Source organism: Podarcis liolepis (assembly GCF_965112155.1).
Source record: "Podarcis liolepis genome assembly, chromosome: 4".
Classification (NCBI taxonomy): Eukaryota; Metazoa; Chordata; class Lepidosauria; order Squamata; family Lacertidae; genus Podarcis; species Podarcis liolepis.
The window spans coordinates 9,784,689-9,806,051 of NC_139558.1; the positions used below are offsets into that span (position 1 = coordinate 9,784,689).

General features: G+C 45.8%; 1 protein-coding gene across 5 annotated transcripts in view; it reads right to left on the reverse strand.

Moving 5' to 3' along the window:
• Positions 1–21,363, reverse strand: part of KLF12 (KLF transcription factor 12) — a 243,502-nt gene that overhangs the window by 20,316 nt on the left and 201,823 nt on the right. For all 5 annotated transcript variants that reach the window (XM_083501312.1, XM_083501311.1, XM_083501309.1 and 2 more), the window contains one exon: positions 12,531–12,688. In XM_083501312.1, the coding sequence (XP_083357438.1) occupies positions 12,531–12,688 (158 nt within the window). The remainder of the gene's footprint in view (positions 1–12,530; positions 12,689–21,363) is intronic.

Here is a 21,363-nt window from a genome sequence, read left to right on the forward strand (position 1 = left end):
GGCAGTTGGTTAGTCATAACGTTATGGCAGAAACAGAAGTATTGATTTCCATGGGGCAAGTACAAGGTTTTGCACTGGCTTCTGAATATGTGTTTGGAGTAAGGTTGACCAGAGATCTGCTATCCTAAAGGTCTACCAACAACTACAATGACACAATGGGACCTCTGCATTCAAAGGCAATAAACCTCTGCATTCCAGATGCTGTGAAATATGGAGGTGGCTCTGCCTCCATGCTTATGAACCTCCCAGAATCATCTGAGCATCTGACCTTCCAAGGCTCTTCACATTATACAGCTCCATCCTACACATGTTTACTTGGAAGCCAGCCCTCCAGAGTTCAGCAGGGCCTACTTCTGGGGAAAAGTAGACAAGACTGCAATGTTACGGTGCTTTCAGGCACCATAAAAATCAGCCAACATTAGCTTCCTCCTTGTTATACATGGTAACTTGCAGAGCTGGTCTCAGGACCTCTGGAAAGTTGCTCTTTCATACAGAAGTACAAAATGCGCATTCCACTGGTGGCCAAGCTATAGCATGGTTTTCAGAAGTGGTACAAAAAGTGGGGGTTTGTGGAAGTCCCGGAGAGGAGCAGGGAGTTTGTGCGGCTGGGTACAGCGCAGAATGAGGCCTGTTGTCTTGTATGCTTCCTCTGCAGCACTGTTGCTTTCTCCCATGCTCTGGAAAAACCACGTCAAGGCACGCAGCACTGTAGAAGTATGGTAGCATAAACCGGCATACCTTCCCTCATGCCTTGCATTTTTTTGTGGCACACTAAAACCTCAGCGCCTAGGACTTGCCGATCGCATGGTCGGCGGTTCGAATCCCCGCGGTGGGGTGCGCTCCCGTCGTTCGGTCCCAGCGCCTGCCAACCTAGCAGTTTGAAAGCACCCCCGGGTGCAAGTAGATAAATAGGGACTGCTTACCAGCGGGAAGGTAAACAGCGTTTCCGTGTGCTGCGCTGGTGCTGGCTCGCCAGATGCAGCTTGTCACGCTGGCCATGTGACCTGGAAGTGTCTGCGGACAGCGCTGGCTCCCGGCCTATAGAGTGAGATGAGCGCACAACCCTAGAGTCTGGCAAGACTGGCCTGTACGGGAAGGGGTACCTTTACCTTTACCATATTTTTCGCTCTATAAGATGCACTTTTCCCCTCCTAAAAGGTATGGGGAAATGTATGTGCGTCTTATGGAGCGAATGCAGGCTGCGCAGCTATCTCTGAAGCCAGGAGAGCAAGAGGGATTGCTGCGCACCGATCCCTCTTGCTCTCCTGGCTTCAGCGATAGCCACACAAAGCCTCCTGAGCGCAGCGGTAGCGCTTCTGCCTCTCTGCTCAAGAGGCTTTGCGTTGCTTTTGCTGAAGCCAGGAGAGCAAGGGGGATCGGTGCGCAGCGACCCTGCTTGCTGTCCTGGCTTCCAGCTTAGCCACGCACAGCCTCTTCCGGGCAGGGAGAGCCTTCATCCCGCTGCCCTGAAGAGGCTTCGTGCGGCTATCCCAGAAGCCAGAACAGCAAGAGGCTATCCCAGAAGCCAGATCCCTCTTGCTGTTCTGGCTTCTGGGATTCAGAATATTTTTTTTCTTGTGTTCCTCCTCCAAAACATAGGTGCGCCTTATGGTCTGGTGCATCTTATAGAGCGAAAAATACGGTAGTTGCAAGGGTTGACTACCCCTGGAATTTTTTGGTAGGCCCAGGGTGGTTGTTTTGAGATTTCTGCCTAAAAACCATACTGCTTCAGCCCTGAGAAACTGTTTACGTGTTCATGAAGATGCAAACACTTCCAAATGGCATTTCATGTTACCACAAATCAACTCCATGGGTAACTGAACGGGGAGCTTACATCTGTCTACTTTAAGTGACCTTAAATCTGTAACGTATATATTTTGCACAGCCCCCACGCAGCTGTAGGGCCCGGTTTTTAATCTTGTTCTAGGAATGCATGTGGGCTGAAGTTCTAGAAGGCACAGTATTAAGCAGTGATTTGGACTTTGGGGAAATCTTATTCTTTGAACATAATGAAATCATCAGCATTCCCAGGTGGCACACACGCAGACATAAACACACACACACAACTATTTAGAAAGCCAACAGTCACTGCCGAAAATCTTTTCATAACAACTCAGAGACCGAGCACAATCGAAGGATTGCTTTTCTTCATCCCTCTAACACACTGTTGTGGGAATAACAATTTGGGATCTATTCCAGCTGGGCACTATGTCAGACCTACAGAGCAGAGCAATCATTCTTCAGCATGCATGTGTGTGCATTTGTGGATGCTTTATGATCACACCCTTGCAATCACACCTGCATGTTCAGCAGAATGCTGCATTCATCTGCACCTGAACCCTAATGTAGAAACGGAGTCCCGGGATTTTGATAGAACTTATTTCCACCATACTTATTTGCTACATTTATATTTATGGTTGCCATATTGAAGACCTGTGCTCTGGTCCTCCTCATGCTGTTGGGACTATCATCTCTCCTAGTCTTTGACCACAGGCCATGCTGGCTGGGACTGCTAGGAGTTGGAATCTAACAACACCCCTGAGCTCTGGAATGGCAAAACACTGGCCATTATCTAGAAGCACTAGATTGTGGCTCACTAATTTACCATAGGCTCACAAAAAATAAGATTTCCTAAACGGTTCAGTTATCAGGTTTCAGGGTCACTGTTGCCTGGTATTCTCTAAGTAGTCTGTAATAATACAAACTCATTGTTAAAACCGTGTTTATGGAAGACAATCTTACTCGGCTACGAGTGATCGCCAAAGAAGAATTATTCTCTAAGTCTTAACTTTCAGAAACTAAACATGACCATGTCCATTTAGTGTGGCATAGCCGTAGGCCAACGAATTTGACAATTAGAAGCACATTTTACCTATCCTGAACAAGCAAGCAAGCTAACAAGCATCTCAAGTTCTTGGTCACTGTGGCAATCACACAGGGTCCCCGGACGTTTCACCGTCTATTGATCCCTGTGCCACCACTTTATTTCTCACTGCCACCACCCAGGCCCTACCTGGTACAATACTGAGTCCAGTCAGGTTTAAATTGGAACATAAACTTCTGTTTATTTATTGCAGTTTAACAAGCGTGTGGTTTCATAAACAGTATCGGTCAATTACAATCATGGGGTGCCTATCCAGACCTATAACTTCCGCTACCTGCTCTCACTCACTAAACCACCTCTCAGATATTTACTTGTCTTCCCAGCGCCTAACTGTTCCTGACTCAGCTTATTTCTCTACACTAACTCAACCTCCCCACAGACTCTATCCCAATTCACTCCCGTTCCAACCAACCACCCAACTCTCAACAAACTCCCCCCTTTCGCCCCTCCCAGAGCTGGTCTTATAGTCCCTCTGACTCCACCCCCCTGGGTTCTGATTGGGTAACCTGTTTAACTATTTCACCTCCAGCACTCTTATATGTTAACGTCACAGTCACCAATTCCTTATTTGCCACTCTGGGTGCTATGTGAGAAGAAGATCACAACAGTAACAACAGCTCAGTCAGTAGAGAATGAGATTCTTAATCTCAGGGCTGTGGGTTCAAGCCCAACGTTGGGCAAAAGATGACCTTCATGGTCCCGTCCAACTCTGCAATTCTATGATTCTATTATTCCAGAGCCCAGTCTTTTTGCATTATGTGCTGTGTCCTAATATCCTTGAGGTTTTTATTTACAATCAAGAGGCGTATAATGTTCCGTTTTTCAGTTAACTAAATTGCGAGAGAGGACATGAAAGAGGAAAACCTGCTGAAGGGAAGGAGGGAAGTCATATGCTTGGCAGAACAAAAAGTATTTGTGTTTGTTATTGTATTGTCAATAATATTGTTTATGGAAGAAAATAATAAAAATATATTTTAAAAAAATTATGTGTTTTTTTAAAAAAAATTAACAAATATACAAAAATCCTTTAACATCGCAGCAATCCATTTGCTGACTGCAAAAACAGGTAACAAAAATGAAAGCTGAAGAAAACGATTCATTTATCAATACTGCAGGCAGAACTGGCCAAGGTTATTTGCTTCTGGAAGCAGAAAATCTAAGTGGTTTTAGTTTTAGAAAATAGGAAATAAATGTCAAAACTGCTACTCTTTACTGGTAAATCAGTTTGCTCTCTGAGGCAGTTGCTTCGCTATGTCTTACGACAGAGATATCCCCGAAGAGCCCAAACACAGTAGCTTCTAGTGGTTTCCGTAGTGAAATTGGAAATACACACAGAAAGATAAAGCTACACTTGAAGTATTGCTAGTATTGGTATTTCAACCTTAAAGAAGTAAGGAGTTTGGGCTGATGACGTAACCTTTCAGTCTGGCAAGGTTGTTGTGGGACAAATTGTTGTCGCCTGTGGCATAAATGAACGTGGAGAATTTGCCGTCAAGAAAGCCAAAGAGTCTACAGAATGGAGACCAACCCCGAGAGGATTAGAAGGAGAGAATGACTCGTCTCCATTCTGTCAAATGAAGGGATTACTCTAGGCAAGTAAATTTCTCTCAGGTAGAGCAGACAAATAGTATTAAACCATTCTTAACCAAACAAAAGGTACTGAATGGTGCTTAAAGGTCACAGAACAAGTCGAACTTATTTTTCATGTCTCCAGTCATGGGTCTTACCTGTGCTTCCAACTACTGAAAGGGGAGAAAATATGAACAAAGACTAATGACAGGTGCCATTTCTTATTCAAATAAATATCTGGTGGAGCCTGAGGAATGCAGAGTTTAAACAGGCTCAGACTAAACAAAACACAAAAGTTGTCTGCCACCCTCTCTTCTGCAGGTGTCTCAGATTTATTAAAAAGGAAAATACATTGGACCACAGGATGCCCTGTAACAAGGCGGCATTTCTGACTGCATTTAGCAAGGCTGCATTTAGCAATGCCTCCATGTGCAGATCAGGAGCCCCAAAGTCTAGTGAGAGAGGCTTCTCTATAGCTCAGAATCAAAGCATTTTCTTTCAGACACGATCGTGATCCTCTGAAATAATACTAAAGCCCATCGAGGCTGCGTATTGTACCCTCAGTTTTCCTGGAGTTGGTGTCACAAAGTGACCAAGAGCATGAGCTATAAGCTGATCAGCCACAAACTCACAAGCTGGCCTTATGCTCTCTGCCCCCGCTTTGGTCTGAAATTGGACAACACCACTAGCTCTCCTTTGCAGGATTGTCAACAGGATTAATTAAATAATGTGCCTGAAGTGCTCTGCAAATTTGAAGTGTGCTATCCATCACATCTGAACTGGGCTAATGGCTGCTAAGAGATGGACTGTTGATAGGTCCCCTTCATTATATTTAAGCAGGCTCAAAGCACTTTCTTTTAATCACAGGCCAAGTACTCCGAATTATAACATTATGAACCCTTCAACTCCAACCCTGAATCTTCCAGTGGAGATCGTGTGGACACACAAGACCTTAGATCCAGCTCTATGCCTTCTGTTGCAAGGCTACTGAGACTGCAAGTTCCCTGGGGCATAGAATCATATTTTGTCACTATTACACTGCAATGTAACGGGACGCGGGTGGCGCTGTGGGTTAAACCACAGAGCCTAGGGCTTGCCGATCAGAAGGTCAGCAGTTCAAATCCCTGCGACGGGGTGAGCTCCCGTTGCTCGGTCCCAGCTCCTGTCAACCTAGCAGTTCGAAAGCACCTCAAAGTGCAAGTAGATAAATAGGTACCGCTCTGACGGGAAGGTAAACGGCGTTTCTGTGCGCTGCTCTGGTTTGCCAGAAGCGGCTTAGTCATGCTGGCCACATGATCCGGAAGCTGTACGCCGGCTCCCTCGGCCAATAAAGCGAGATGAGCGCTGCAACCCCAGAGACAGCCACGGCTGGACCTAACGGTCAGGGGTCCCTTTACCTTTTACACTGCAATGTGATGGGACACTAAATAAAAAGAAAGCTACCATTAAAGAACGTGTTAGTGTAAGCCACGTGTTACTGTAAGCCAGTGTTAGAAACAGAGAAATGAAAGCACTGAGCTAAATGGCACCTTAAACCTAGGCACAACAATGGAATGTCTAGGCGTCTTTTTTATAACAAGAATACAAAGCTGAAAAGGAATGAACTGCAGCACTTCATTTTTCACATGGTCTAGTCCTCTCCCTGTCCACCCCCCTGATATTCTTAAGAGGGGGTTTTCTCCAGTCTTCAGAGAGTAGCTGAAAGTGGGGAGGCAGAAAAAGGTCCTCCTTTCCTTCCACTCTGCAGTTTTAATCTGAAATTTTAGGCGCAGTATTGTGCCCAGAGCTCAGAAACTGCTTGCGCTAATGAAATTCCCTGTCGCAAAATGCGCCTAGAAGTTTCAAACACTGGTGTAAGCGTAGAGTCATGCATAGTCATCCTTCCCACGCTGTATTTCAAACTGGTAGGAACACAAATGTGTCATGATTTAAGTTGTGGAAGATACTATTGACTAAATCCATTGAAATGAATAACTATGACAAATTTAGAGCCTTTAATTTCAGTGGGTCTATTCCAAGTAAAAATTACTTTACTACAACTCTTAGTCATAAGCCCCTTCTCCTTGGTCAAGGTTGTAAGGAATTCAAGGGCAGGCTTGTAAATAGCTACTTGTCTGCTGTGTTAAATAAGAATCCTCTCCAGGTGACTGGACAGGAAAGTTCAAGTCAGAAGACTGGGATCTTTTATTCATTTTTAATCTGTTTATATACCACAAATGACTAACACACATAGGTATTGATAGGTGGGCTAGAAAAAGGCTTGTGGGCTAGCAAGTTTGGACAACTTTTTGGAAAACAATGTACATTTGTTTCTTGTATGGCAACCAGTGCCTGTGGAAAAATGGTCTAGTAAGACAGAGGCCATAATTAGCATGAAGAAGTTGTTTTGTATGAAACTGCCACATAGCAGGCACTATGGTTTTTTGAACTATACATGTGGAGAGACAGACTTGAACAACGGATACATATTTTGTGTATGAGTATACAGTGTTTTTAAATAAAAACCTGCCATCTGATTTTCACAGATTACTCATTAGGAGAGTCACTGTTAGCAATTAGTAGAATCTATGCTGACAAATCACAGGTGACATGACTTGTGATAGTTTCTCCCTTGAAATAAGACCACACAAATTTATTCATAACCCTGTTATAATTTACATTACACATGATATTTCTCGGCTACTTTAGCTGGTTACGGGTGGGAGGCAGGGAATCAGAATTTAATACCTTGCATGTGTGACTCAGAATTCCTAGCTTCTGGTACGGCCATGCTTGGGTTTCCAAGGAGCAGTTTATTATTAGAGTTTGCCCTCTAGCGGATTTGATGCTCATACAAAGATTTTTGACCGTAACCCAAGCTGAAATGCCAGTGGAAGGCACTAATCGCTGCAAAACATCTGCACTGTTGTAGATGCTTCCAACTCTCCCCAAACATGTCTGAATCAGAAAAAGTTGCACCAGCTCAATGAAGTGGTTCACCTTTCCTTTGCTGATACAGCAGTGCTGCTTCCCATGATATTTAGGCTATGTTTTAACCCAGGAGATCACACAGTTACTTCGCATGCAGGCGGAAAAGGTTTTAGGAGAAGTACAGAGCATGTCAGTCCTGCCTATGCTATTTCTTGGCTTCAAACGCTATCGGAATGGACTCGATGGAGTGAAAGCAACAAGCACAGATCTCCTGTAGCATCTGACCCAAAGGATTCTAGGCATCCAAGCTACATCCTTCCTGCTTGATACCTACTTTTCTACGGTCAATGAATGTTTTGGATTTAAGAGTACAGGAAGCTGCTGTCATCGAATCATAGAACTGAAGAGTTGAAAGGGACCGTGAGGGTCATCTAGTGAAACTCTCTATGATGCAGGAATCTTTCGTCCAATGTGAGGCTCAAACCCACAGCCCTGAGATTAATAGTTTTGTGCTCTGTCGACTGAGCTATGGCAGCACAGTCCATCCCAACCAAATACTATCTGCCATGACTGACACTGCCTCTCTGGGGTCTCAGGCAGAGTTCTTTCCTATCACCTGCTACCCGAACCTTTTCTGTATGTGTATAGCAACTTGAACCAGGATCTCTAATTCCTGATCCCTCAGATATGGTCAGCTTCTCAGGAAAATTATGAGTTCCAGGCATATGAAACCATTTAGCAATTTCTACGCAATTCTGCTTACTTAAGTATTTTGCAAGCATGCCTAATGGTGCATTTGCACTGCATGAAAAGGTAAAATTATGCAACAACAAGTTTCTGTGATCTGGTTTTTTTCCTATTGAAGCCTGCTTATCCTTGCGTGCCAGGCTGTCATAATTCATTTATACCCAGCCAATATCATACACTAATTACCCCAGGGCCATACATAAATAGTTGACTCACTTTGCTCTGGGCAAAAAAGCAAAGATATAAATGCAAGATGAGATTAGCTTGTAAAGTATGTTCACATTCAACACCGCATGAGACTGTGCAAACTTCCCAAAAGGTTCACGAAAGCAATGTAATTACGTTTTGTGGTTGTTGTTGTTTTTGTGGTTTAAACTATGGGATTAATAGATTGTGTAAGACTCACACAACTCAGTCTTTGATCCATCAAATCTGCCAACTATGGTGATCCATGGAGGCCCATAGTAAACTTCTTGGATTGCAAAAGCGGTGTGTACCTCTCCATTCTGAAGGAAATCAGCCCTGAGTGCTCACTGGAAGGACAGATCCTGAAGCTGAGGCTCCAAGACTTTGGCCACCTCATGAGAAGAGAAGCTGGAAAAGACCCTGATGTTGGGAAAGATTGAGGGCACAAGGAGAAGGGGACAGAAGAGGACGAGATGGTTGGATAGTGTTCTCGAAGCTACCAGCATGAGTTTGACCAAGCTGGTAGCTTCGGGAGGCAGTAGAAGACAGGAGTGCCTGGCGTGCTCTGGTCCAGGGGGTCATGAAGAGTCGGACACAACTAAATGACTAAACAACAACATCAGACACTCGGAAAGCCACAATACATAGGAACATAGGAAGCTGCCTGATACAAAATCAAACCACTGGTGCATTTGGATCAGTAGCTGTCTAGGGTTTTCAGACAGGAATCTTCCCAAGGCATACAAGGAGATGCTGAGGATGAAGCCTGGGACTTTCTGCATGCAAACCAATGCACTCTAGCACTACATTTTAGCCTTTTGCACTATACAGGGATGATGGGCTGCTTTTGGTTTTGTAGCTCTGTAGACTTGCCTTAAGCGGTCATTTACTCAGCTCAGTCTTTCATCTATTATATTACTGCATAAAGGTAAAGGTAAAGGACCGCTGACCAGTTAAGTCCAGTAGTGAACAACTCTGGGGTTGTGGCGCTCATCACGCTTTACTGGCCAAGGGAGCCGACATACAGCTTCCGGGTCATGTGGCCAGCATGACTAAGCTGCTTCTGGTGAAACCAGAGCAGCACACAGAAACACTGTTTACCTTCCCACCGGAGCGATACCTATTTATCTATTTGCACTTTGACGTGCTTTCGAACTGCTAGGTTGGCAGGAGCAGGGACCGAGCAATGGGAGCTCACCCCATCGCAGGGATTCAAACTGCCGACGTTCTGATTGTCAAGCCCTAGGCTCTGTGGTTTAGACCACAGCGCCACTCGTGTGCATATTATGATAAAAAAACCAAACAAAAGCGATATAGAATCATTATTGTGCTCCCCACTTACTGATGCCTTAATAAGGGTGGTTCTCCCCCCCCCCTCAAACTAGCACTTTTGTTTAGGGATATTGAAGTCAAAAGACATTTTGTACCGAAAACACATCTAACCCAAGTGTTGCAAAACATCTGTTTAGGTATGAGCAGCCTAACATCCAAGCACATTTCCTTGGAACTAATTCCCACTGATTTTAACAGAACAGCTTATTTTCCAGTTAATTGGGTTTAGGATTGCCGCCTGCGAGTAAAATTTACAAGCTCAGGTGATTAAAACAATCAGAGACACCCTGTGATTTTTTATTTTTTTTCCAGGAGGGGCTTTCCAGCAAGCTCTTCCGTACGATGGGTTTAATTAAGGCAAAGTTGTGCTGCGAACGCTGCAGTGTGTTCCAACCGCTAAATGCAAAAGCCCATGGCAAATGCATATATTAAACCCCACACAAAATTACACTCCTCCAAAGGCAGTCTGGATTGCAGTACTTAACATCAGTCAGCATCTGGCTCCAAAGGAGAATAGTAGTTATGAAAAGGGTTTGGTTCCTGCGCTCTGATGTGCAACCGTTAGAAGCCACAGGGCTAACCACCAGTTACTTCACGTGTTTTTCCCCCCCTGGTGTGGCCATGGGGAGTTCATAACCTCTCTCTGGTTTTGCAAGTCGGGTGTGGCAAACCACCAGGGAGAGATGCTGAGAGCATGCACCCCTTCTTGGCCCCGTGCCTTCTACCCTCGGTTTCCAAGCTCTGTTCCAAGTGGCCTTGGGGTTCCTGGGAAGCCTTGTCGTGGGTGATCAGGGGCAACCTTTGCTGAAAGGCAGCTTACCCACCACTTACCAACCCTCCCCTAAGTGTGCAGCCACAGGGCAATGCCGGGTGTGGTTTAAAGGTTCACTCTCAGTTCAGGCACGGCTACCCTGACGCCCAAGAGGCTGTGACCTGCCTGAACTAAGAGGGTGGCCCAGAATGCTCCACAGGAACCTCTGCAACACACTGGGGAGGGGTCTGTGGCAAAGGAACGGGGGCTCCTCCTCAGCAGGCAAGAGAATCCTTTTGGGATCCCTGGGGCCAAAAATGGGAAAGGCGAAGCGTTGGTTAAAGAGGCGTTCAGAACAAAGGACACAAGCGTTCGGAAGAGGCACGTTTATGAGCGTTTGCTTGCTAGAGTTTGGCTTGCACACACCAGCCCCCTTCAGATGGTACTTAAGTGAAGGGGGCTATGGGTTCAAATGGAAGCATCCCTGCCTCCAACATTCATGTGTTGAGCATTGGTGTCAAGGTCAGGCCAAGCAGCCTGTCCCTGCTTCTCTTTCATTGCTCAGACTCCCTTTGCGTAAGGGGCTTCTATTCTGACAGTAACTTTAATCAGTTGGAATCCTGATTATTTTTTTCTTTCCCCTACCCAGCTCCATACATATTCTCCTGCTCAGGAGTTTTGCTCAGATGGAAGTTCAGGACTTTTATCCAGGTCCTCTGAAGATGGAGAGACAAAACATTTGCTTCGTTATAGGTAAGGTAAAAGTAAAGGGACCCCTGACCATTAGGTCCAGTCATGACCGACTCTGGGGTTGTGGTGCTCATCTCGCTTTATTGGCCGAGGGAGCCGGCGTACAGATTCCGGGTCATGTGGCCAGCATGACTAAGCCGCTTCTGGCGAACCAGAGCAGCGCATGGAAACGCCGTTTACCTTCCCACCGGTGCGGTACCTATTTATCTACTTGCACTTTGACGTGCTTTCGAACTGCTAGGTTGGCAGGAGCAGGGACCGAGCAATGGGAGCTCACCCCGTTGTGGGGATTTGAACCGCCGACCTTCTGATCGGCAAGTCCTAGGCTCTGTGGTTTAACCCAGAGCGCCACCTGCGTCCCGCTCGTTATAGGTAGCGAGGGATTAATCTACCAGTTCCCATTTCTTTGTTTTCCAGTTCTCCCTATTTCCACATCAGTTTTCAATTTTTAAAGAAAGGAAAGGTTGTACAGTGGTGCCCCGCAAGACGAATGCCTCGCAAGACAAAAAAACTCGCTAGACGAAAGGGTTTTTCGGTTTTTGCGTTGCTTCACTAGACAAATTTCCCTATGGGCTTGCTTCGCAAGACGAAAACATCTTGCGAGTTTGTTCGCTTTTTTCTTAAAGCCGCTTGAAGAGGCGCAGTTGCGACGGACCGTGCTTCGCAAGACGAAAAACATCGCAAGACGAAAAGACTCGCGGAACGAATTAATTTCGTCTTGCGAGGCACCACTGTACACATTTTCCTTAACATAATGCATTTTTGTACATTATTTTCACCAATAGAAGCTTATTTGTGTGCATTTCCCCCTAATATAATATAATTGTATGTTTTTCATTGTGGTTGGAGAACTACATTGCAAAACTTTGATAACTACAAATTTTGAAGCATGGCCTCATTTCAGATCACATACTGGTTTAGGAAATGTGAATCAGGTAGGTTCACATTAAAATGAAAACTGAATTAATTCCTCCCCCATTCAGTTACACCCTACCTTCTCTTCCCCATATGATCGGCCCTCCAGATGTTTTTGGCCTACAACTCCCATGATCCCGAGCTAGCAGGACCAGTGGTCAGGAATGATGGGAATTGTAGTCTCAAAACTTCTGGAGGGCCTAGGGCAAAAATAATACTTCTGATTTTTCAGAGTTTGACCTTAACCGAGAAAGAACAGGAACAACAGAGGTGTGCCCAATGGAAGGATTCTAAAATCACATGATGCTGGGAAGCTTAATAACCCCCAAGGCTATATGTTGAAAATAATTACTGTTTATTACACAGTGGTGAAAGCTCATTAATGTTTGCTGTGCACTTTCATCATGTCAAAAATAGAACGTGCCCGCTGAGAGACACTGTTGCTAACACTGTCCATACAGCGAAAACCTTTGGCAAAACCCTTACCTGTGTGCGTCCTTCGGTGAGCCTTCAGGTGGGAGCTTTTCGTGTACACCTTGTTGCACCCTTCAAAATCACATCTGTGGATGCGGCGCTTTCTAGAGTCAGGCGATTCGGACCTTCTCTGGCGCCTTGTGCTCTCAATACTAAACGGCGAAATTGAACTGCGAGGCAGAAGAAGAAAAGGCAGCAGGTTAATGACCGTCTGTGCCCTTTGCTGCAAATAATGGCAGAATGCAAGAGCTTTCGTTCTCTAATTGAAAATCACAGGAATTATCTCCGAAATGTTGATAGTTAAAGACTGGTTTCAAAACACAGCCTTTTCCCCCCTTACCATATCTCTGTTCATGAAGTTCAACGAGATAGGACACTTATTTTGGTGTGGCTAGAAACTCCCTTTTCCCACAGAAGCCTTGCACAACATGTGACCCATGGAATCAAGCTTAGTGTACCGGCCATCCCTAAACTGTTTCTGCTATCTACCTGGGACTGCAAAAACAGGGTTAGGAAGGGTATCACATTGGCTGGTGAACTGAGTTCGAATCAACAGATCACAAGTTGTGCAGGCCTGCTCTGGAGGCTGCTCACAAGATAAACCAATGCATTGATTTATTTTCCCCCTTCAAGCAACACCATATTTTAAAATCTGGGTGAGCATTTAATAGCCAAGACAAATGGCTAATATAAACCCAGTAGTTAAGCTCAAATACTCAGGCCATTCTATTTTGAGAAAAGATGGGTAAGAAAACATCATTTTCCAATTAGCTGTAGGGTTTCCGGAGATACAATATTTTATGAGTGAAAGCGACGTAAGATATAAAGGAAAACAAGGGGGGGAAACAGCCAACTCCTTAAAAGGAAATAATATCTGATACTACATGCCTGTTCATGCAAGAATCTTGTTCATGCCTAGTCATGTAAGATTCAAACAAGAACTATTTCACTAGTTCTAAGACACTTCTCTCTCTTCTCGCTTAGTTAAGGGATTAGTAAGAGGTTGATTCATGCAAATAACAAATGGATTTTGTCGAAATGACAAATCGGATTATACTAAAGCTAGAAGCAGATCAGTCTTCATGTGCTCCTTCCATGCAAACACTAATTCAGGGGCAGAGAACCTGTTGCCTTCTGGACTAGCTGAAATAATGCTTTAATTGAAACTGCTTTTAAAATGTCTTTAATTGTTTTGGATTGTTTTGTTTCTGAATTGTGAATGTGTTTGCTGCCCCAGGTTTCTTCAGGCGGAAGGATCAAATGTACCGTATTTTTCGTCCTATAGGGCGCACCGGCCCATAGGACGCACCTCGGGGTTTTTTTTGGGGGGGGGGAATGAATAAAAAGAATTCCCCCTCCCCAGCCGCGGCTGCCGCCCCAAGCCTTGCGCACACCTGCCCGAAGCACAGGGCGCCCTCTGGAGGGCTCCCCGTGCTTCGGGCTGCAGGCTGCTGCCCCAAGCCTCACGCGGGTGCGCACACCCGCCCGAAGCTTCGGGCTGCAGGCTACTGCCTGCAAACCTTGTGAGCCCGCGGGAACTCCCGCTGGGCTTGCAAGGCTTGCAGATAGCTTCCTGAAGCCTGGAGAGCGAGAGGGGTCAGTGCGCACCAATGCCTCTCGCTCTCCAGGCTTCAGCGAAAGCCTGCATTCGCCCCATAGGACGCACACACATTTCCCCTTCATTTTTGGAGGGGAAAAAGTGCGTCCTATGGGGCGAAAAATACTGTAAATAATAAGGTAAAAGGTAAAGGACCCCTGAATGGTTAAGTCTAGTCAAAGGTGACTATGGGTGCAGTGCTCATCTCGCTTTCAGGACGAGGGAACCGACATTTGTCCACAGACAGCTTTCCAAGTCATGTGGCCAGCAGGACTAAACCGCTTCTGGTGCAACGGGACGAGTGCCTGAGCGTACGGAAATGGTGTTTACCTTCCCACCCCACCGCAGTGGTACCTAGTTATCTACTTGCACTGGCATGCTAGGTTGGCAGGAGCTGGGACAGAGCAACGGGAGCTCACCCTGTCACGTGGATTAGAACCGCTGACCTTCTGATCGGCAAGCCCAAGAGGCTCAGTGGTTTAGACCACAGTGCCACCCGTTCCCTCCATAATAATAAAGAACTCTAATAAATCCCAGTCAGCGTGGCCAGTGGACACAGATAATGTGAAATGTAGTCCTACAAAATCTGGAGGGCCACAAGCCTTTCCCATCTCTGCACCAGAAGCACGAAAAGGGGGACAGGATTGTGCCCGATGACCCTGCGCAATGTTGCTGACTCCACCCGCAAACATCTACCCACTAAGCGGTAGGCTTCCTCACAGTTGGAAACATCAACGGTTCTCTTTGCACGAATCCTGTTCAGTGCTGGGGGGGGGGGAGCCAATGGGTGGGATGACATCTGGATGAAATATGGTGATGTCATGGCACTGAGGGAACCCCAGCTGTTGCTCCACTTCACTGGTGGCTATTTTTTTAATCACGGCTGTCAGTTCACAGTTAACCACCTTGAATTTCTTAAGAAAAATAGGTAGCATAAAAGTTTCAAAAAAGACAAATGAATTCCTAAATGCCAGTGGGTTGCCACCGCTTATTTTCATTTGCTAGGAACTAAGGGAAAAAATGGGACGCGGGTGGCGCTGTGGGTTAAAGTACAGAGCCTAGGACTTGCCGATCAGAAGGTCAGCAGTTCGAATCCCCGTGACGGGGTGAGCTCCCGTTGCTTGGTCCCTGCTTCTGCCAACCTAGCAGTTCGAAAGCATGTCAAAGTGCAAGTAGATAAATAGGTACTGCTCCAGCAGGAAGGTAAACGGCATTTCCGTGTGCTGCTCTGGTTTGCCAGAAGTGGCTTAGTCACGCTGGCCACATGACCTGGAAGCTGTACGCCGGCTCCCTCGGCCGATAAAGTGAGATGAGCGCCGCAACCCCAAAGTCGTCCGTGACTGGAACTAATGGTCAGGGGTCCCTTTACCTTTAAGGGAAAAAATGAGGAAGAGGAGGAGGGAAGCAAGTCCTGCTGGTTTCAGCAGAAGCCGTGCGATTTCCCAATATTTCCAGTCTTATTCTAATCAAATTTGTCAGTTTGATCAATTCATTTGTTCCTTGCATGAGTTAAAGAGTTACTAACCTTGGGGAATGCTTTCTGTTTATGAGTGATTTCTCCCCTTGGCAACTTTAGATAGCGTTACTGCATATGATATCTGGCAATTCGCTTTACAGTTATTACCTCCAACCAGAAAGGTTTCCCTTTTTTTGCAGTGCTATCACACGCAGCTACTACGCGATCACTGTGTTACACCCCCTGCTTCTCCTGTCCTTTTCAGTGTAGCTAATGATAAATGCCATTCATATAATATTGCTGAAAGGGGGCACACAATCTAGCCAAACAGGAAGCAGCAGCCCAGGGCTGGCCTTCCTTTCTCACAGTGGTTTGAATTAAACACAGTCCAATTATTAGGTGTTATTCACAATACGGAAAGGGTGAATTAGAAAGGGCTACGGAGAAGTAGTGGAGCATTTGTTGTTTGCTGCCAAAATGTTAAGTTGTAAAAATAAAGAAATAAAAGCCCAGGAGAAAAATGAGAAAGTATCAGTGGAGGAGTGATGGAGGAAGTTTGAATTATAACATCAATAAGCAAACCTGTAGCTTAGCAACAAATCAGGCTGGGCGAGATCAACTCTACAAGTCATTATAAAAAATGTGGTAACCATTTATGCTTTACTGGGACAACCAAGACAGAATAACTTTTATGTTCACAAGTATTAGGTTATCTAAAAATTGTTATCTTTGGTATGCAATGTATGCATTTAACGTATTTCTAATGTTAAAGGGGTCTACATAAAAGGTGATTATGTCTAGAGATAAAAGCTGAAGTCAGTGAATAAAAAAACCATGTTTAGATATGAGTCGTGGAGTTGGAAGGGAGGACAAGGGGTCATCTAGTCCAACCCCCTGCCACGCAGGACTCTTTTGCCCAACATGGGGCTCGAACCCACAACCCGGAGATGTTCTACCAACAGAACTATACCTAACAACTAAACTGTTGTTGTTTAGTCGTTTAGTTGTGTCCGACTCTTCGTGACCCCATGGACCAGACACGCCAGGTACTCCTGTCTTCCACTGCCTCCCACAGTTTGGTCAGACTCATGTTGGTAGCTTCAAGAACACTGTCCAACCATCTCGTCCTCTGTCGTCCCCTTCTCTTTGTGCCCTCCATCTTTCCCAACATCAGGGTCTTTTCCATGGAGTCTTCTCTTCTCATGAGGTAGCCAAAGTATTGGAGCCTCAGCTTCACGATCTGTCCTTCCAGTGAGCACTCAGGGCTAATTTCCTCAAGAATGGATGCGTTTGATCTTCTTGCAGTCCATGGGACTCTCAAGAGTCTCCTCCAGCACCATAATTCAAAAGCATCAATTCTTCGGCGATCAGCCTTCTTTATGGTCCAGCTCTCTCTCAGAGCTGAGAACAACTAAACTACGTTCCCCAAATCATTTGATGCCTAGGGCATAACTTGTTTCTGGACTAACATCAGAAGTAGATCTCACTATGACAGTCACAACAGATGTAGATATTTCTTCTTTGCAACACCAGGATAGCACCCTCCTCTTCCCCTTGTCCTATCAGCTGGGACTCAAGGATGGAACTGCTTCCTAGGCTGTGGTCCCTGTGTCTGACAGCTGTGGCAGGGGTTGGTGCCACTGACATATCGTGCCAGGGAGGTTCAGCAGTAAAACTGCTAGCACACTTGCAAAAGCTAAGCAGGGTCCGGTGTGGTTTCAAATTGGATGGGGGACTGTGTGTTGAGATTTCTGCCTTGCAAGGGGTTTTGACTCGATGACCCTTTAGGATCTCTTCCAACCCTATGATTCCATGAACTGCAGTGTCTCCCTCCATAATGATGTCACTGCCCAAATCCTGGCTGGGGGATGGAGCAATGCTTCACTATGCTCTTATCCAGAACTCCATTCAACACAGTGGTCTTCCCACAACACGCTGAATACGCCCCTTAGCCCTTCTAATGGCATACTAGTGTGCCTGGGCAAAGCGTTTTGCAGTTGGCACCCTAAACGAATAAATGGCTTTCTTGCAAAACTGAAGGTGTGCATTTAGCCGCTAGGTGGAGTGAGAGATCTTCAAAACGAGCAACCAAAAAGTGGCTTCAAACAGACTGGCAATGTTATCTTTCCCTTTCTGTCAAAGATAAGGTGGTTCATGGAAAGCAAGGTTTCCCCGTCCTCTCCTCCCTACGGCAGTTACCTGCACCCCCCCCCAAAGCCTCAGAGGCCCTCCCCTGAGCCAACCCTGCCACTAGGCAGTGAGATAGATGCTGTCTGTGACTCACAACCTGTCCTGAACCCCTTGGAACATAAGAACATCGGAAGCTGCCTTATACTGAATCAGACCCATTGGTCCATTAAGCTCAGCATTGCCTGGTGTCATGGACTGGCTGGACGCAGAGGAATGGTGGGAGGTACCAGCTGGGGAATATCCAGGGGAAGAAGGTTCAGACCCCAGGGAGTGATGGTGGGACAACAGTGAGTAGTCAGAGGGAGAAGAGGGAGAAGCCTAGGAAGAGAAGGTGTTGGAAGCTGAAGGCGTAACAGGTAGGTAAAGGTAAAGGGATGCCTGACCATTAGGTCCAGTTGCAGACGACTCTGGGGTTGCGGCGCTCATCTCGCTTTATTGGCTGAGGGAGCCGGCGTACAACTTCCGGGTCATGTGGCCAGCATGACTAAGCCACTTCTGGTGAACCAGAGCAGCGCACAGAAATGCTGTTTACCTTCCTGCCGGAGTGGTACCTATTTATCTACTTGCACATCGTGCTTTCAAACTGCTAGGTTGGCAGAGGCAGGGAGCGATCAACGGGAGCTCACCCCGCCGCGGGGATTCGAATCGCCGACCTTCTGATCGGCAAGTCCTAGGCTCTGTGGTTTAACCCACAGCGCCACCTGCGTCCCTTGTAACAGGTAGAGCTTTGCAATATATCGGTAAATTGTCTGACGCTGGTTCAGATTGCGATACCGATTTCAGACCTTTTGAGCTGGCAATACATTGTGGTGGCCAGGGAGCAACGATGTACTCCCAGCTCAGATTGCCTGCAGATGGCAAAGGCGCAGGCAGGCAGTCAGGCAGAGCTCGAGAAGGTGCTCGACAGGAAGTTATTGTGCTCTGTCGGCCTATCTGCCTCCGCCTGGGCGGGCTGCCTCTTTCTCCTGGTTGGTCACTCCTGGAGTGGGCGATAATAAATGACACAGCCTTAGTTTGGAGAATTTGCAACCTTGGCTATAGGACTACTATGCCTAAAAATGAGCTTTTATTTCAGTTGGAGTTACCAACAGGGAAGAAAAGGGGGAATCACAGGCAGAAGCCTATGTCTGCAATTGCAATAACCTCCTACTCCCATAACATTGTGTTCATTGATTTTGATATACTGAGCAAGGTACACCACAAATTCTCACTGATCTATGTGCCACAATAGCACAGCACTGAAATAAAAGCTCGTTTTTAGGCATAGTAGACATACAGCCAAGGTTCCAAATTCTCCAAACTAAGGAGAATTTATTATCACCCCCAGTTTGCTTCCAAGATCATAGAACCCTGGAACGACGAAGCTGGAACCCTAGACTTGGTTCGATAATTTCATGTACTGCAGTGGAGCAGGGAAAAGAACTACCATGCTGAAAAACATCTCAAGGGTTAGGTAGTCAACCCTGGGCAAAGGCAGGATTTCACCACACCCAAAGCACTTCCTAATAGATGCTGCCCCTATTTCGCCTTACAGAACTCTCAAGAGCGAGCTTCGGCCAAACAGACTAACCACTAATGCAACTTCACATCATAGCAGAACACACACCAGGAAGGGCTGAGAGGCAAAATGCAAAAGGGTTGTGGCTGGCAATAAAAGAAAGACCAGCTAATTGCGTAAGCTAAAGGGCAGGCTTGAAAACAGCCACCTTACCTGGTCACCTGTGGTGATTTTACACCTACCCGCATGTGGCCGGGCAAAGGAAACGTTGCTTTAAAAAGAGCATTTAAGCCACAAACAACTCACAGACAAAGGTCCCTGTATGTTTTATGGGCTTTAAAAAAAATCAATCAACATTCTGCATCAAAGTAATCTAAATTTTGTGCCAAAAGTTATTATTTGGTGTCCTATTTAAATTATCCAAGCTGGAGAAACGTGGATTGTTTCTCTTCATTCTGGTTTGGCTATGAAAGGGAGAGGTAAAGACGTGACTGATTTTAGGAGTCAAGAGAGCTGCAAAGTGTTGATTGTTTAACTTATTATTATTGATATTTCATTGCCCGAGAGGAGAGAGTTGTGAGATTTTCTGCCCCAGGGATTTAAATAGGCTAAAATATTACACGCTTCAATTTGGCAGGGGTGTGTATGCACCATTTTTTGGTCCGCATCAGACAACAAAATTTTTGGAGCAGTCCTGGCAGATGCAGCTCTCAGCAGAATCCAAAACGACTGGCTTTTCTCTGTCTCATGATGACGATTAACTGTGCTTCGTTTGCAATGAAGGCTTAATTTATGAAGCAGCACAGGAATTATGAGTTAACTATCTTGCTCTTAATCAGGGCATAAATAATTTGCTCTCTTTTTATTACACGATGAGGGAAATATAAATAAGGCAGAGTAAACTGTTATTGGGAAGCTTTCTTGGTTTCATATAAAAGCCACCTCAAAAGGACCTTGGACGCTTTGATTTACGTCTGGGGGAAAATGTACCTGAACACTCCTCCCACAGGAAGGCTCCTTTCAATTTCATTTGGAGCAGGTGCAGGAAGCCCCGAGGGGCAATTGGGTAATCATGTCTTTTGTAGGACGTTTCAACCACCTCTCTACTCTTTTAAGATTCTGGATAAGCTGGATATTTTCCAGGGATGTCCCTGATTTAGAGAAGCCACCCTGGTTTCTGATTTGATCCCAGAATGTCCCACTTTTCCTTAGGATGTCCCTATTTTCATCGTAGAAATGTTGGAGGGTTTTGTAGTTACCCAACCCCAGGGCCGTCTGAAGGCAATCCTGTATAGGGAAGTGGTTTTTTTTGTTTCTTAATGTTTTATTGTGTATTTATACATGTTGGAAGCTGCCCAGAGGAGCTGGGGCAACCAAGTAATAATAAAAATGATGATGTTAATGATGATGATGATGATGATAATTATTATTATTTATACCCCGCCCAACAAAATATCAAAGCACAGTAATGCATCAAACATTAAAAGCTTCCCTAAACAGGGCTGCCTTCAGATGTCTTCTAAAAGTCTGGTAGTTGTTCTCTTTGACATCTGGTGGGAGGGCGTTCCACAGGGCGGGTGCCACTACTAGACGGCCCTCTGCCTGGTTCCCTGCAACCTCACTTTTCGCAGTGAGGGAACCGCCAGAAGGCCCTCGGAGCTGGACCTAAGCGTCCAGGCAGAATGATGGGGGTGGAGACGCTCCTTCAGGTATACTGGGCTGAGGCCGTTTAGGGCTTTAAAGGTCAGCACCAACACTTTGAATTTTGCTCGGAAACATAAGTAACACAGTAAGATGTGTGGAGCGTAAATAGTAAAGTTATCATTATGGAATGGGGCATCCCTATTTTCATCAGAGAAATGTTGGGGGGTATGTGCCCCAGAAGATTAAAAGATAACATTCCCTTGTACCAGATTTATATTGCTAAAACCTCACTTCCTGGCTCTCTGACTGGACTCTGGACTAGCCTTTTGAGAGACCAAATACTCCAAACAAGTCTTGGGGGTCAGGTTCACCCAAGTCCAGGACCTTTTACTCTCTCTTCCTTTCCTGACTATGGAAACCATAACAGCAATTCCCCACCTGTCTTGACCTTCCCTACTAG